At 40.8% G+C, this 15,868-nt stretch overlaps 1 protein-coding gene and 1 pseudogene across 2 annotated transcripts; one reads left to right on the forward strand and one right to left on the reverse strand.

Moving 5' to 3' along the window:
- Positions 1-319: 319 nt before the first annotated feature.
- On the reverse strand, positions 320-13,305 carry DENR (density-regulated protein). 2 transcript variants are annotated; one of them, XM_080276346.1, is made up of 6 exons: positions 13,224-13,305; positions 8,404-8,497; positions 5,361-5,448; positions 4,512-4,703; positions 1,183-1,322; positions 320-469 (listed from the first exon to the last, which is right to left on the reverse strand). In XM_080276346.1, exons 2-6 carry the CDS (start codon positions 8,491-8,493, stop codon positions 425-427), a joined length of 555 nt encoding a protein of 184 aa, XP_080132472.1. In that variant the 5' UTR covers positions 8,494-8,497; positions 13,224-13,305; the 3' UTR covers positions 320-424. The 2 variants fall into 2 exon arrangements, with proteins under 2 accessions (XP_080132472.1, XP_080132473.1); XM_080276347.1 differs by having other exon boundaries at positions 13,228-13,281.
- On the forward strand, positions 11,446-11,560 carry LOC145405154 (5S ribosomal RNA; annotated as a pseudogene).
- Positions 13,306-15,868: the final 2,563 nt, after the last annotated feature.

Below are 15,868 nucleotides of genomic sequence, written 5' to 3' on the forward strand. Positions count from 1 at the left end.
GCAGTTTAGAAGAGATGTCCAATAGTGAAACGCTAGAAACAAATGCCAATAGCCTCTTTAGTACTTGAGATTAAGACAATTACATTAAGCTATTAAAGATTTCTGATAGTGAAGTGATTAGTATTGACCTGAGCTGATGCCACTTATCAAATAGTCTTCCCATACCTGAACAAACTTGTCTAGACAGCAAGAATATAATAAAAGTACTGTAAGTCATCAGACTAGAGGTTAATGACGACTGTGAAAAAGGGTAAAAATTTAGCCATCTGAAGCATGTCTCTCCACCCTAAGAAAACAGGGTACAGCAGAGACAAAATAAACAGATGCAAATGGATTTTATTGAGCACAACGTATCACTGCGATGGGGCAAACATAAAAAGATTCCCTATGATGGTGTTTTCCATGTCGATCCATGGGTCTCCCTTTAACGCTTGTGTTCTCCTCCATCCTCTATGCTGTCCTCGGAGATCTGACAATGAAAGGTAAAATCATGTTCATTATAAAAAAAAAAAAGTCATTATCATCACCATTCAAACTTTTTTTCCCTCCCCCACCTCAGGATGAAGTCTGGAAATGTACTGAACAAAGTAACCGCTTCAGTTCTGGACATCTTTAATATTTTATTCTTGCTAAACATCTCTGGGTGTTTTAACTTGTATTCAGCTTAAGAGAGATTTTCTGAACTAGTGCAGTTTGAGGTAGCCTCCATTAACCCCTTCAGTAACAGATGGCTTTCCCAGGTTGCATATAATTATCTGGAGTTGGCAAGAATACCTGAGATCTTCATCATCATATCATCATCAAGACCTCTTTTTCCGATCTAAGAATGGGGTGAGGTAAGATTTCAGGAAGCAAGGAACCTGATATAAGGAGATACAAGTGAATGGGTATAAAACAGTACATAAATAAAATGCACAGAAATGACAAAGATTAGATGGATGTGTAGTGCATCCTTGAATGTGAGGCCTGGGTGGACTACTGTAGGTTTGTGACTGAAGAGTTGAGAGGAATGACTGGACTTAGGGTATTGATGCTGGGATGAGGAGGGGTAGAATGAGATGGTCTGGGCATGTTGAGTGGATGGAAAAAGAGAATACAGTACAGTGTTACATCACAGCCTATTATGATAATAACTGTACTGTACATGGTTTGTTCTATAACAGCAAGGAGGTGTGGACTGACCTCAGGCCACTTTTCTGGTATGAGGTCAAGCAGATCATCTTTTATGTCCCCCTGTACCACAATCTCGTCATCCCCGGTTACTGATGACCCACATGCAAATCTTGTCCCGAAAAACTTGGCAGCTACCTTCAGGTCAATATCTGAGAGGGGAAAGGAAAGCAAATATTAGCACAGTATGAAGGTATTTTACTCTTCATCTTTAGACTACAGACACACAAGAACATGAAGCATTTTTAATAAAGTACTAAAATAAATACAGTACAGTACTTGCAATTAGGGCAAAAGCATTACAATGCAAATATCCATCCATCCATCATCTAATCTAGTGCTGCCCCATGATAAGCGTACGAGCCCGGGGCTTGGCAAGTTGGTTCTGACTTTTAAGATGCAAATATCTACACTGAATTAACACCTTGAAATTAGGACAAATTATTACAATGGTAACTGCATACAGCTGTCACTATGTCACTGATCTTCACAGACTCAGACTGTTATATCTTCCATCCATCCATCCATCATCCAATCCCATGCTGCCCCAGGAGGAGTGGAGAAGTCCGGGGTTAGGCAAGTTGGTCCTGATATTTAAGATGAGAATGACGAGCCTCACTCATCCCTGAGTGGCATTACATGAGCAATAAACCCCAACCACCCTTTGGATATAAACCTACACAGGCTCAATCTGACCGGAGCACCTTAATTACCCACTAAACCACCAGGTGCCATAATTTGGTTATATGGTTACCACCCAGCATTATGGTTTCCTGGTGTAGAGGAAACCATTTGGCTTGTAACTCAGTGTAGAGTCACCCACTGGCAGAAAGAAGAGGAAAGAAAGAAGGAAAGAAAGACAGAAGAGGGAATGTAAAGTCACTTGTAGGCAGAAGGAAGTGGAAAGAAAGAAGGAACGACAGAAGAGGAAGGAAGGACGAGAGGGAAGGGCAGACACCCAAAGCAGCACTCGAGTGAGTGGATGGTGGGCACCCCCACCTACCACACTGCTATATCCTAATATGCCAAATTTTGATCATCCTAGCATTATCTTCCATCACTTTACATTTCTCCATAATCATTAACACACCACATGACTATCTACATATGTAACTAGAGAGCTTTAGCAATATGAGCTATCATACATTGTCACTTAAAGTACAGTGCTGATGTTCATAAAACTCTTAACCAAGTCTGGCCAGTCTGCACAGATCTTTTTCACCATTTGCATCATAAATACTGTACATGCAAACATAACCTATATAAAAGTTGCTTGTTCTTAAACAATATGCAAGAGACATTTATATTAGGACTATTAGAGTATGTTTTCAATATACAGTAATCCCTCGATTATCCCAAGTAACAGAGCCAAAGGCAGGTCCAGATACAGACGAAATCCGGATACGTAGCAATATCCTCTACTCTACCTATACCCAACCTATATATGTACAGTACCCCTCCTAATTGTGGCAGTGTTCACCAGTCTTTCAGCTGTATTTTGACATCAAAACACACATGGAATATCCAATACAATGCTAGACAGTAAGAAAACAATGCATACACAACAAAAAGCCACAAATACCCTACCTAGGTGTACAGTACCCCTCATGATTGTGGCAGTCTTCTTCAGTCTTTCAGTTATGTTGACATCAAAACACACATGGGAATATCCAGTATATTGCTAGACATTAAGAAAACAATTCATCAAAAACAAAAATCCATGAAAAAAATGAATGAAGAGATGGCTGCAAAAAAGAATTATAACCCTCTTGGGAATCGTAAGTTTTAATAAGTTTCTGGGACACCAACAGAGCCGAGAACCCAGCTATGACTGCTTCCGTGCTCACAAAGAAAAACATTTCCATGACCAATTGCTTATATTGGTATAACTTGTACACCATCATCTTCGCTGGTGTTTGTACTATAAGATAAGCTAATAAAAACACAAAACTGGTGAGTGAAAGTACAGATAAGCAGTGAGAATAAACTTGTTAAGGAGTAAAAATATCTTCAAATAAATTTCCATCATCCTAGCACAAAATTTTGCTTCCATTGTGCAAGAGCTAAGCAGGTAGATGCAGAATTTCACAAGTTTTCAAATGGTGTTTTCAGAATTTTGATACGACCAATAGTATTCAATTAAATTGCCAAATACTAAAAAAAATCCTCATGGCGATGCAGTAAGTGGTGGGAGACCAGGCAGGCAGCGTACTATGCAGGGGTAGAGGATGGTGGGAGGACAGGGAGGGAGACATGCCTGGCAGTGCTGAGCGTGGAGGGGGATGGAGGAGTGATGGGGGGCGGGGTGAGGTCAGCCGGGGTACTTTGACCGTTAGGTGCGAAGGCAGATGGATGTTTTTGTTCTGCTGGTGGTTAGGGTCTGTACTGTAATACTTGCTTGCGGCCGGTACGTTCCCAGAGATCCAGGCAGCCAGGCAACTTTGACTGTTCAGTGAAGAGGTGGACAGCCATTTTTGCTCAGCTTATGAGTTAGGGTCCGAATTACTTGCGTGCGGCCGGTAGTGTCCAAGTGATCCGGGCAGCCAGGTCACTTTGACCATTCAGTGAGGAGCCAGACAGCCATTTTTGCTAAGCTTTTGGGTTAGGGTCTGTATTACTTGCATGTGGCCAGTGGCGTCTGAGTGATCTGAGTGGCAGGGGGAAATTGACTGTGTGGTAAGGAGCTGGATGGCCATAGTTGCTCAGCTTGTGGGTTAGGGTCTATTACCCACCTTTGGCTGGAAAGGCTGGCCAGCCGCCAAACCAATTTTTTAAATTTGTGGCCTGCCCAACTGGTGATGTCGGAGATTTTATGTTCAGATACAGACAAATAATTCCAGCTACGGATATAATAGAGCCAAGGCCTAACGTTCAGATATGAATCATTCAGATAATCGAGTGATCACTGTACCAGCAAGTTAACTTTCTGACATCTCAGCTCTGGAGACCTCTCACAAGCACCAATCTTTACCGTCAACTCCTCACTCTCTACACCACCATCACTCACTCTCACACATTTCCTTGTACACCATCACACATTTTCATTACCATTCATACTGTATCAGCCATCTTTCCAATCCCAAGTTTTTCATTACCCACTTTATGACTGTTATATTACATTTCTGTGCAGCCTCTTAAGCATCTTTGCTAAATCCAAAAAACTTGGTAGAGTTCACATATGTCCCTAACACTCCTATGCAGTACTGGAATTACCATGCTCAACTGTAGTTTCCTTCCCTAAAACTGAATAAAACTGTCAAGCAAAAAAAAAAAAAAAACTGAATGCAATGTACACTGCAAGCTAACAATAAGCCATGAGCAAGACAACAAACACCACGCACTGAATGTCTTGAGGCCAGTGATGACTGTGTTGCGCTTCTTGCCACGCGGCGCCACGAACACCACCACCCGGCGTGGTCCCTCCTCAGCCTTCTTCTTGGCCTTCACCATCCCCTTCCCGCCTCGCTTCTGTCGTTTCTTCTCCTCGTCGCCCCCCTCCTCACCTCCACCCGCGCTGCCCCCTCCACCTCCACCTGTGAATGAAAAAGAGGTGAAAGATTACAGGAAAAACACCACCACCACCACCATCATCATCATCACTGTCACTGTTATCATCACCATCATAATCATCATTCTCATCACCATCATAATCATCATTCTGACCTTTTTTTCTACCAAAGGATGAGGTGGGGTTACATAAAACCCCAGACAATGAAAGGCCGCTCCTCAACTGAATAAAATTATCTCGCAGTAGCAAGATTAAAAGTGAATGAAGACTTCTGTTGTTCTCAGACAATTAGAGAAGATTAGACAAAAAACACAGAGTACAGTACTCTTAACATGAACATAAACTTGTATGCTGCAAAAATAAAACAGCTGAAACTTCTGTATGCAGCAAAACTAAAGCAGCTGAAACTTAAGCTGCCATAAAAAAAGTTAAAGTGCATCACCACCATCATCGTCTTTATCATGACCTTTTCTTCCACTTAAGGATGGGGTACGGTAAGATACTGAAAAAAGGAGAAAGTATGAGAGTGGGAGAATTATCAACAGCATGCCTCGTTAAGACACTTACTTCACATCATTCTGCCAGTCCTTATCTTTTTTTTTTTTTTTTCCCACACCACAATTTCACACATATACCAGTCCACACTCCCAAACCTCACCCACTCCACACTCCAAAACCTCACCTTGATTCATAAGCTGCTGGAACATGTCTGGGAGGTTCTTTTCTAGCCACTGTTTGCACTTGTCATAGCCGGGGTAATACTCACAATACTGTAACATCAAGAAACATAGTTAGGTGTAATGTAACATCAGTGCACTTCTTCATGAGGGGGGGGGGCCTTGGACATGTAGAAACCAATATTAACCAACATTGTTCCTGTATATTCAACATACCATATGACAATACATGTAATTACGGACATTACTACTGATCTACCCACTATGATACATACTGAGAAAGTACGCATTGGCTGAAGCCATGTAATGTGATCTTTGGAGTCCAGAAACTTTTCAGAATATTAGGCAAGTGTTTCATAAAAGCTTGACTAAAAACACATTGATATTACTGTCTGGAACTGCACCTCATCTCCTTTGGTTCAATTTTATAATCATATTGTAACTGCATATCACTATAAAGTTGCCATATCACTACTTTAACATTAGGATAATATTCACATAATTTCTAGAAGATAGTGAATATTGATGAGATGCAGTCTGGGTTTAGGATATGCCAGGCAAAGGGACCACTGATGCCATCTTCATTGTTCAACAGCTTCAGGAAAAATATATGGGAAAGAAATGGGATCCATACATTGTTTCTGTTGATTTGGAGAAGACTTCTGACAGAGTCCCTGGGGAGGTGGTGACGTGGGCAATGAGAAAGCCTGGGATTGAGAAATGGCTGGTTAGGGTGGTTATGGCTATGTATGTGGGTACTCACACCTAGGTAAGGGTGAATGGAGATTTAAGTGATGAGTTTTCCGTGAATGTTGGTGTGCATCAGGGGTCAGTTTTGAGCCCCTTGTTGTTTATCATGGTATGTGAACCCCTCTCACGTGCCTTTAGAAATGAACTCCTGTGGGAGATGTTGTATGCCGAAATTTGGTGTTGATTGCAAAAAATGCAAGGGAAGTGGGGGAAAGGTTTAGGAAGTGGAGAGATGGTATGGGGAACAAGGGCTTACGAGTAAATGCAGATAAAACAAAAGTGATGGTATCCATGTGATTTGCCACAAGGACACTGGAAGTAATTCCATCTTGTGCAGTGTTTCTGATAACTGGGTGCATAAGAGATGCAGTGGTATTAGAGGCAGACTGCGAGATAATGCTAATTTCATGTGTGCACTGTGTTGGGGAGAGCATGTGGAGATTGTCTGGTGTGAATGAACTGATCTTGCTGGCAAAGTCTCTTGAGTGGGTAGAAGAGCTTTGCTATTTAGGTGACATGTTATGTGCTGGAGGTGGGGCTGGAGCTAGCTCTGTGGCTAGAGTGAGGAGCGGTTGGAAAAAGTTCAGGGAGCTGTAGCCTCTCCTGTCACCGACAGGGCTCTCCCTCTGTGCTAATGGACTGTTATATGCAGCTTGTGTTAGAAGTGTAATGCTGTATGGTTGTGAGACCTGGGCAGTAAAGGAAGATGATTTTCGCAGGCTCAAACATGCAGAAATGACAATGATTAGGTGGATGACATGCAGTGTGTCCTTGAGTGTAAAGCCTGGGGGGACTAGGTTTATGATGGAGGAGCTGAGAGGTAGGATGGAACTGAAGTGTATTGGTGTTGTGATGAGGAGAGGTAGATTGAGATGGTTTGGGCAAGTGGAGAGGATGGGGGATGATAATTGGGTGCAGAAAGTGAGAAGTGTTAACGTAAGGGGTAGGGTTGCAAGAGGCAGACCCAAAAAGACCTGGGACGAGGTCACTGAATGTGACCTCATAGATGAAGGACTGAACAGGGATGGTGCCAGAGATCAAGCAGCATGGAAAGCCGCCATTAGGTGACCGAGGCCGATGCATGCAGGCATGTTGAAGCCTTTAAATATGAAAGAAAACAAAACATTTGGTAATGTGATGTACTATGCATTAAGGGTGACCCCCACTATACAAGCAATTTCTTGTGATCAGTTTGATTTATTGGACATACCAGATTTGCACCTTTTCTTGTTTTAATGACTGTTCAATTTAAATATCATACAGTGCTATTATCAGTATATATTTGACACTATTGGCATATGTTGTGCCATATTAACAATGCTCAGTAGTTTATCTATGAAGGTTCCACAAAGTCTGTCATACTGTACTCCAGTAAAATAAATCCAATTCATCTTCTTTAATCATGCACTGGTTCCATCTTTCATTCACTAAAATCTGCCTTCATGCATACAATTCAAATAAGGTTTTCATAAATACAAATCTGGAATTCAAGCTTGAAGAGTATTACCTGTAGGTAAGTAGTTTTATGCACAGGGAAGTAAAGTCATGAGTAAAAGTTTACTGACACTTCTTTGCTGGCTGTGACTATGGAAGGTGTTACATGAATTGAATTTGTGATAGCAAAATGAGTCACATGATGAGCCTAAGAATGACAGACATTCTCTCGTTTTAAGGAATGAGAAATATGGACGGTGTGACACAATGGTGACAAACAATTGTTGGTGAACTTTTGCTTACAGCTGTACATTACCCTCTCCTTAGAGTTTTAGCTTTAACAAATGACATCATGAATCTTTTGAGGTGCATGATGCCACATATGCAGGGGAGGGCTCCCCAGCATATGAAAATGGACTACAGTATTTTGATCTGCCCTGAGTTAAATGTATTGGCTGGAAATGGGAGTAATAGTTGTGATGGTTCTTTTAAAGTGTGATTTTTCATTAAGCAAGATAGCTTGAACATACCATATACTGTATGCCAATGGCCATGCATTACATGCTTGCATGGGACACCTTCATACAGTGGCACTGACTTAAGTGGATGGCTCTACTGCCAGACTATAATGTCCCATAACTCCTTCCTCACTCCCTGAAAGGAGGATAGAGGACTGGAGGGGAAGGACAACTTCAGTCTGCAATCCACTAAGCTCATGTTCAGATGAGCCTGGGACCTCAACAACAACAGCTGCAATGGATTTTAAAAATGAAGAAAGAAAAAAATGTAAAATACAGGCAGCAAGGAATACAAATGCAGCCACGGCAAGCTGGGAGGCAAGCGAGGGTGTGTGTGCTGACTGACCTCAAGTGGCATGGTACAGTTGCCACAGTAGGTCACCTCCAACGGGTACTCCACGCCAGGCAGGGGTGTCACTCCGAAGATCTCACTCATTGTCCTGTGGGTAATGATACACAGTGGATCTTTTTTACAATATTAGCCATATTTTATACCTCTGTATCTTATGTGGTTTATTTATTATTATTATTATTTTTTTTAACACTATTAGCTGCCATATTTTTTCTATCCTCTTATAATTTACTCCAGCTAAGGAAAGACTCTTTTATTCAAGCAAGTAGATAAAGGCATATTAATCTCTTTAATCTCATGATACATATTCTAGCCAGGGTTATTAAAAAAAAAAAAAAAAAAAAAAAAAAAAAATACAGGGAGTTTCCAAACACTGCCCTCTCTCATTAAAGATGCTCCAACATGCACTGCCCTACCTTGTATTTCTTCTATGACCCTATCCATATACAGATTGAACAACCATGGAGACATAACACATCCCTGTTTCAATCCAACATTCAAGCAGAAAAATTCACTCAATTCACTATCCACACACACTGCAGCCTTAGCCCACTCATACATACTTTTCATGGCATTCAACTTCTCATTTACTTCATATATTCTTAATATTTTCCTCATTCCTTGTCTATCCACCCTGTCATATGCTTTCTCCAAATCCATGAAGACCACATACAACTTCTTTCTTTTCTCTAGAAACTTTTCCACTAAAGACCCAAGAATGAATACTGTATCTGATCTACCGGTATGCAACTTCTTCCCTTCCTAAAACCTCCCTGTTCTTCATCAACTAATTCCTCTGTTATTTCCCGAACTCTGTCAATAAGTACCAGTATCCTACCATACACTTTTCCTATTACACTAAGATAAATGTCCCTATGATTATGACATACTTCTTTTTTCCCTTTTCCTTTGTACAGGGGAATAATTATACCTGACTTCCAATCCTCCAGGACTCTACCTTCTTCCCAGGCCAATCTGCACATCTTCCATATCCATTCTACTATCTCTCCCATGCTTCAGTATTTCATCACCACTCCATCAATTCTTGGGGCTTTTCCCATTTTGACTTTCTTCACTGCTTCCACTACTTCCATACTACTGACTTCTACCTCTCTTCTCACCTCCCTCCTTCTCCCAGTCATTCCCCCAGCACTTATCCTCGAATCACTTTCTTTCTCTATGTTTAAATGCAGGTATTCCCCCCCCAAAAAAAAAAAAAAAAAAAAAAAACACTGGGTTTATTTAAAAAAAATAAAATAAAAAACATGGTTTAAACCACTTGGTTTAAACCAACTGACCCTGATTCTAACTGCTTCCAGATGTCATTTAACTGAGAACCCCTAGTAGAAAAGGGGTTAATGAAGGCTATCTATCAATCCATTTACTGTATCCATAGCCAGACACCTAAATCCTGGATAGGGTGACCAAAGTGCCTTTATGTCATCCTGTCCTCTGCCATCAGGATGCCTTTCTCCAGCTCACATCCTCCCTCCTTCATAGCTACACCTCTCCACCCCATCTCATTCATGGTCTCCCCCTCCCCCTTCCCCCCACCAACCTTAATCATACTCTCCTAGTAAATCTCTCTTCTCCATACTCTTCACATGGCCAAACCATCTCATGATGCATCTAATGCCTCCAATCTGACACTCCAAAACAGCATAATGTTATTTGTTGGTAACAAGAATGAAATATGAAAGATGTCCCTGGACTTTTCAGTAAAAAGGAACATTTTAAAAACTGTATTTTACTAACTGATCTCCAGGTGTCTATCTTTTTAGTACATCTTTCTTTATCTATATACTCGTATCTTAGTCAGATGACCTTTTTCTGTTTCGAGGAGCCTTCTTAATGTGATGGAGGTAAAAACTGCCAATCCCATTTTACATACAGTACTTTGGAGCACAGGGGTCCAAGGTTACTGTAGTCCAGAACACTTGACTAGGAGACTGACCTATGCCCCTGGTAGTGTATGCAGTAATCCCAGTACTTTCCGGACGCCCACTTTCCGGACACCCCACTTGCCGGACATTGTGAGCCTGGACCTTTGGAACCCAAAAATGGCCAAAAAAAGAAAAAAAATCCCCCCAAAATCCGAATTTTTTCCCACCCGTAATTTGAAATTGCTGCACGGCACCGAACAGCTGGTTTACACCATGGCCCCTTCACCCCTTCCTTCCTCCCCCGTCCCCTGTCAGGGTTGCCATTTGGTATTTTTCATTACCAAATGTGGGCCACCTTGGTAATGAAAAATTAGTTTGGTAATGAATCAGAATAATGCATTACCAAACGGATTTTTCACATGTATGAGGATACACAGGATGGAGATGGTGGATTGTTTGCTCTCTCTGATTAATCTGCTAGCCAACATAGCGTGAAAATAATCAACATGCTGTTAGTTATGAGAGAGTGATTACATGTATTTCCACTTGTATATATAATTAGTGAAGAATAAATGCTAGCTTTACGAATTTGGTAATGAAAAGTTAAATTTGGTGATGAAAATTGAGGAGTTTGGTAATGTGGCTGTTGCGATCTGGCAACTCTGTTTCCCCGTCACCAACACTCCAACAGTTATTGCTTAACTTCGATGGCAAGTAGATGCCTATCGCAATGGATGCCACACGCGCTCATTTTTTGTAAATAAACAGTGAATAAACTGCAATACCTCGCTACTAGACCACACGGGAATTGACAGTGTTGTGCAGTGTTAAGAAATTAAAATTTAGAGTGCAAAGGATTAACTGTGGAGTGCAAACTAGTGGTTGAAATTGGCGGTTGCAACTGGCATGGTGCAGTTAAGAACAATGTGCAGTGTTAAACAATTATAACTCACAGTGCAAAGAACTAAGTGCAGCACAACAGTGGAGTACTTTACGTGCTTCAAGAGCAATTTCACCACTGCCAAAACCTTAGAAAAGCTGGCCACAAACGTAATATAAATAACCTGGCTGAGGTACAGTCACTTCTAATTCCTCATTCTTTGGTTCCTTTTCATTTACTTCATGCTTTATGTCCATTATTGGTGTGAACAGGGTCTTTAATACACGTTGAGTACACCGCTTCCCGTCCGATCAGCGAAGTTAAGCAACGTTGGGTCTGGTTAGTACTTGGATGGGTGACCACCTGGGAACACCAGATGCTGTTGGCATCCCTATGTGTCAAGTGGGGTTGGTGGAGGATTAGTGCCCCTCCCTGTAAAACAATTAACTCTGAGCCCTTGGCCACCCCGTTTGGGATACATGGCCTCTGGCAATGAATGAATGAAATAGGCGTTATGCATGTCCAGTAGGGAGTTATTTAGGTGGCTTTCAAAGTCAGGCTGGGTTAGGGTCCTTAAGTACCAGTCCACAAGCTAGGGCCCCACTTTCCGGACATGCCTTTGGCTCTATTACATCGGATAGTCAGAGGGATTACTGTATACAAAAAACCTCAGACCACCTCTGCGACTCAAACCATTATGTACACTGCACAGCATTCCATCCCAAAAGCTTTACCATCATGCCACTAGGGTTAGAAACAATCTTCATTTATCCTTTCAATAAAATGACATTTTTTCATTTTATTCTTGCAGCTCCCTAAGTCAATTTTTCAGTAACGAGAAACATCTGACTGAAAAGGTCAGGGTGCGACGAATAACCAAATCAGCAGTCATTTACCAAATCAACACCGAATTTGCAATTTTAATTAGAAAATATTAAAATTTTTATCACCATATAGGTTCATACACTCTTAATTATCTGAAATCCAGTCATAAATTTGTTCAATAATTAATATTGTTAAAAAAAACAGGATTCAAAGTGAAAACTTGCCAAAGTTAGCAGCATTGTTTCGCTTTTAGCTCAGCAAATCATTATGACAATCTAATATTTTGTGTAAATATTGATTTACACTGTTAATATATTTATTTGCATTTTAAATCAATACTTATGCAAAATAGGTCTGTAAAGGGTGTTGGCAATCTAAAGGCGAAATACCTGCTCTAACTTTAGCACATTTTTGCTCTGATTCTGATTTTTTCCTAACAGTTAAATTAAGCACAATTTTTTGACTGAATTTCTGACAATAAAGTGTGTAAGAACCTATGCGGTGATAAAAGTTATATTTTCGAATTAAAAATGCCAATTCAGTAAATGAGTGCCATTTCGGTAATTCATCGCACAGAAAAGGTTAGTCCAATTCGGCTTACGAAAAACTTCTTGTACTGATGTTATTAAAGCCTTCAGCCTGAGTGTCTTCCGATTCATTCATGCTACCCACATGATCTTTATAGCTCTGGAGAAACTCTTGAGATGGACAGAGATAAGATACAGCTTTTATTAATCTCTTCTTTACAAAACTTTTGTGAAAATCCTCTCATATTCTGAACAAAAATAAATAATGTGTGGAGTTCTCGAAGTACAGTAATATTAAATTAATTTTCTTTAAGAAATATATATACATTATATATACAACACAGCTTGCAGTATTCAACCTCATCAGATACCTTGATCATCAACCAGACAGGGCACAGAGCTTCATAATGTTACTAAATCTGAACAGCTATTTTGCCGTCAGCCGGCAAAATATTCACCAAGTTCAGGTAAAGGTAGTACGCGATAATTAGTGAGTACAAGGTGGGGAATGGTCAACAGACAAATCCAAATTCCCTTTTATATCCATGTAATTTGACCCAAAATCTACAAGAAAATTAGTCATGTAACATATGCTTAAAACACAATCACTGCAGCACCTCTGGTATAGTGGGAAGTGTCTATCTGGCATAACAGATAACCATTTATGAAGAAAATGTACATTAACAACTGAAAACGTACCTACAGTGGGTAAAATATCACAATCACAAAACACCTCAAGTCTCGTGTCACTGTCCGACCAGATATCTAAACTTCAATAGTGTTTCATACGATTTCTTACATTTTGCATATTCAAATGAGCGTTCAAGCACCTGACTGTGACATTCAGTGTACTTGAAGAAAATTACTTTAGAAAGTTTGCTCGAATTATGAGTAAATATTGAATATTATCATAGTCCCAAGTAAGAGATTTACAAGAGGTGACAGCATGGCGGTGGGTTCGGCTGCTGTCACGTTCGTTCGTTTTATTATTATTTTGTGCATTAGTGAGCGATATGGAACAGTTTGAGGAACAAGAAGGGTCACCAGTTTGCCCAAAGATGTGGTGGACAGCAGCTTAACCTGTGACGTGGACAGGCAGTGGTTGTTTTGTGAGTTTGAATATTAATTCTGTGTACGCTACAGTAGCTATTCAACACCTGCCTAACCCCTGTCAGAGTTCATCCAAGGTGGCAGCGACAGAAGGATAAAGTTTCTTGTAGCTTCATTCTCTCCTGCCACTCTGAATTGCCGTCCTACATGTAAGTTACATTTCCATCCGCTTCTGTATACTTTCATTTAGTAATGTAAATTTAAAATCCACCTGTGGGTGTATTCCTTCAACCCGAGGACGCGAGTCTTGTTTTTTTTTTTTTTTTTGCTTTGTGGAACAGCGAGGTTAGATACAGACTGCATTCTCTTATTACCAGTGGTCTCAGGCAGGAAAAGTCAACAACAACAACAACAACAACAACAACTACTACTACTACTACTACTACTACTAATACTACCACCACCACTACTACAATAATAATAATAATAATAATAATAATAAAAGACCTCCTTAGGCTGCTGAGGTGTGGTTAAGCAAACGACTGTGTCTGTGCAATATCGTGAGGGTCTTTGTGCGAAAATTGTGTGGCTTCTGTGGTTTGAGAGTTACGAAACATATTACACTGTTTTCTTTGCAGCTAATCTATGTTTTTTCAAGAACAAGTGACGTGGGAAGATCATGCACTCTCCTTCACCCTCCTGGAAAAAAAAAAAAGAAAGAATTGATCTGTGGTTTGAGGTTTTTGTAATTGTGGTCTCTCTCTCTCTCTCTCTCTCTCTCTCTCTCGTGTGTGTGTGTGTGTGTGTATTAGATCATGTTTGCTCATGGAGAGAGAGAGAGAGAGAGAAGAAGGAAGAAGGGCAGGAAGAGAACTGACCGCTAGGAAGATTAAATGAGGGAGGGGGATTGGACGGGGGAGGAGAGGTATAGGTCAGATAGAGAGAGAGGGAGAGAGAGAGTACGATAAGACAGAAAGTAAATGACGATTGACGATCGAGAAAAGATAATCTACAAACATGTACTGTATAGTTAGTAAAAGTAAAAACAACTTAGTGCGAAGGATAGCTAGAACCAGGTAAGATTAAATGCAAAACATTTAATTACGATCCATATAAAAGATAAATAGAAGCATGATTGGTTTATAAGAACAGAGAAGAAATATGGAATTGAAGAAGGTAGGCTACGAACTCGAAACATAACTATTTACGACCGTTGCTCGATAAAATACATAATTATGATTTATAAGCACGTGGAGGGCTAAAAACATAATCGAGAGAGAGCACGAAGGATAGGATAAAACAAAAACAACGATGAATGGAGGGAGAGGCTGGCGAGGAAAGGTGAAGGAGGGGGAGAGTCAACAGGATGGATGGAGGGCGAGGAGCAGGTGACGCCGCGTTTGCATCGCACCATGCGACTCTGGCTTCCGCTTCCTTCCGTCCCCCCATCCTCCCCCCCTGTCTCTTTAACCTTGAACACAACCATCCCTCCATGACTAACAAGCCTCCCATACGCTCTGCCTTTCATCTTTTTACTACTCTTTTTTCAATTTTAATCCTGATTGATGATAATGACGATGATGGTGATATATAATGAAGGAGGCAGTTGTTATTGACTTGCATTCTTGGGTATTTTTTATGAGAACTGAGATCCTCCTTGTTGCATACCATTATGTTATGTGGATGAAGCAATAGCATATATATATAGATAGATAGATAGATATATAGATATCCCATTGGATCCCAGAGCTCCTGGGCGAGGCATTGTGCTGAGAGGGTACTAAGCGTACCGCCCTCCGCCTATCGGCTCACAGTCGCGAAGCTCAGAGGTCCCTACCCGAGGGTTCCCTACTTTATTAACATTTGAAACTTCCCAGTTCTGTCCTATATTGAGGACACTGGGGCTCCAGTGGGATATATATGCACTGTATACGGTATATAAAGGATAGCCCCCTAGGAATAAGAAAAGGAATACCGAGCTTTCGTCGTGTTTCAAGACATCTTCAGGTATTACGCAGAAAATGTCTTGAAACAATAATACAGTGTGGCTGATAAAACATATAGAATGTTTAATTTACTCTTAAGTTTTCATATTTCGGAGGTATAACCCCTCCTCCTCCTCCTCCTCCTCCTCCTACTACTACTACTACTACTACTACTACTACTACTACTACTACTACCACCACCACCACCACCGCTGCTGCTGCTGCTGCTGCTGCTGCTACTACTGCTACTACTACTACCACCACCACCACCACCACCACCACCACCACCACCACCACCACTACTACTAC

The sequence above is a fragment of the Coenobita brevimanus genome, chromosome 65 (genome assembly GCF_032717465.1).
Source record: "Coenobita brevimanus isolate Jiangsu-jjx chromosome 65, ASM3271746v2, whole genome shotgun sequence".
Classification (NCBI taxonomy): Eukaryota; Metazoa; Arthropoda; class Malacostraca; order Decapoda; family Coenobitidae; genus Coenobita; species Coenobita brevimanus.

Bases quoted from the DNA above. Each gene is read 5' to 3' on its own strand.
- DENR (XM_080276346.1), bottom strand. From the start codon at position 8,493: ATGAGTGAGATCTTCGGAGTGACACCCCTGCCTGGCGTGGAGTACCCG. The intron at 5,449-8,403 runs GTCAGTCAGCAC...TTGATGTTACAG, and splicing joins ACTGTACCATGCCACTTGAG to TATTGTGAGTATTACCCCGG. The intron at 1,323-4,511 runs GTGCGTGGTGTT...TTCCCCTCTCAG, and splicing joins CACTGGCCTCAAGACATTCA to ATATTGACCTGAAGGTAGCT.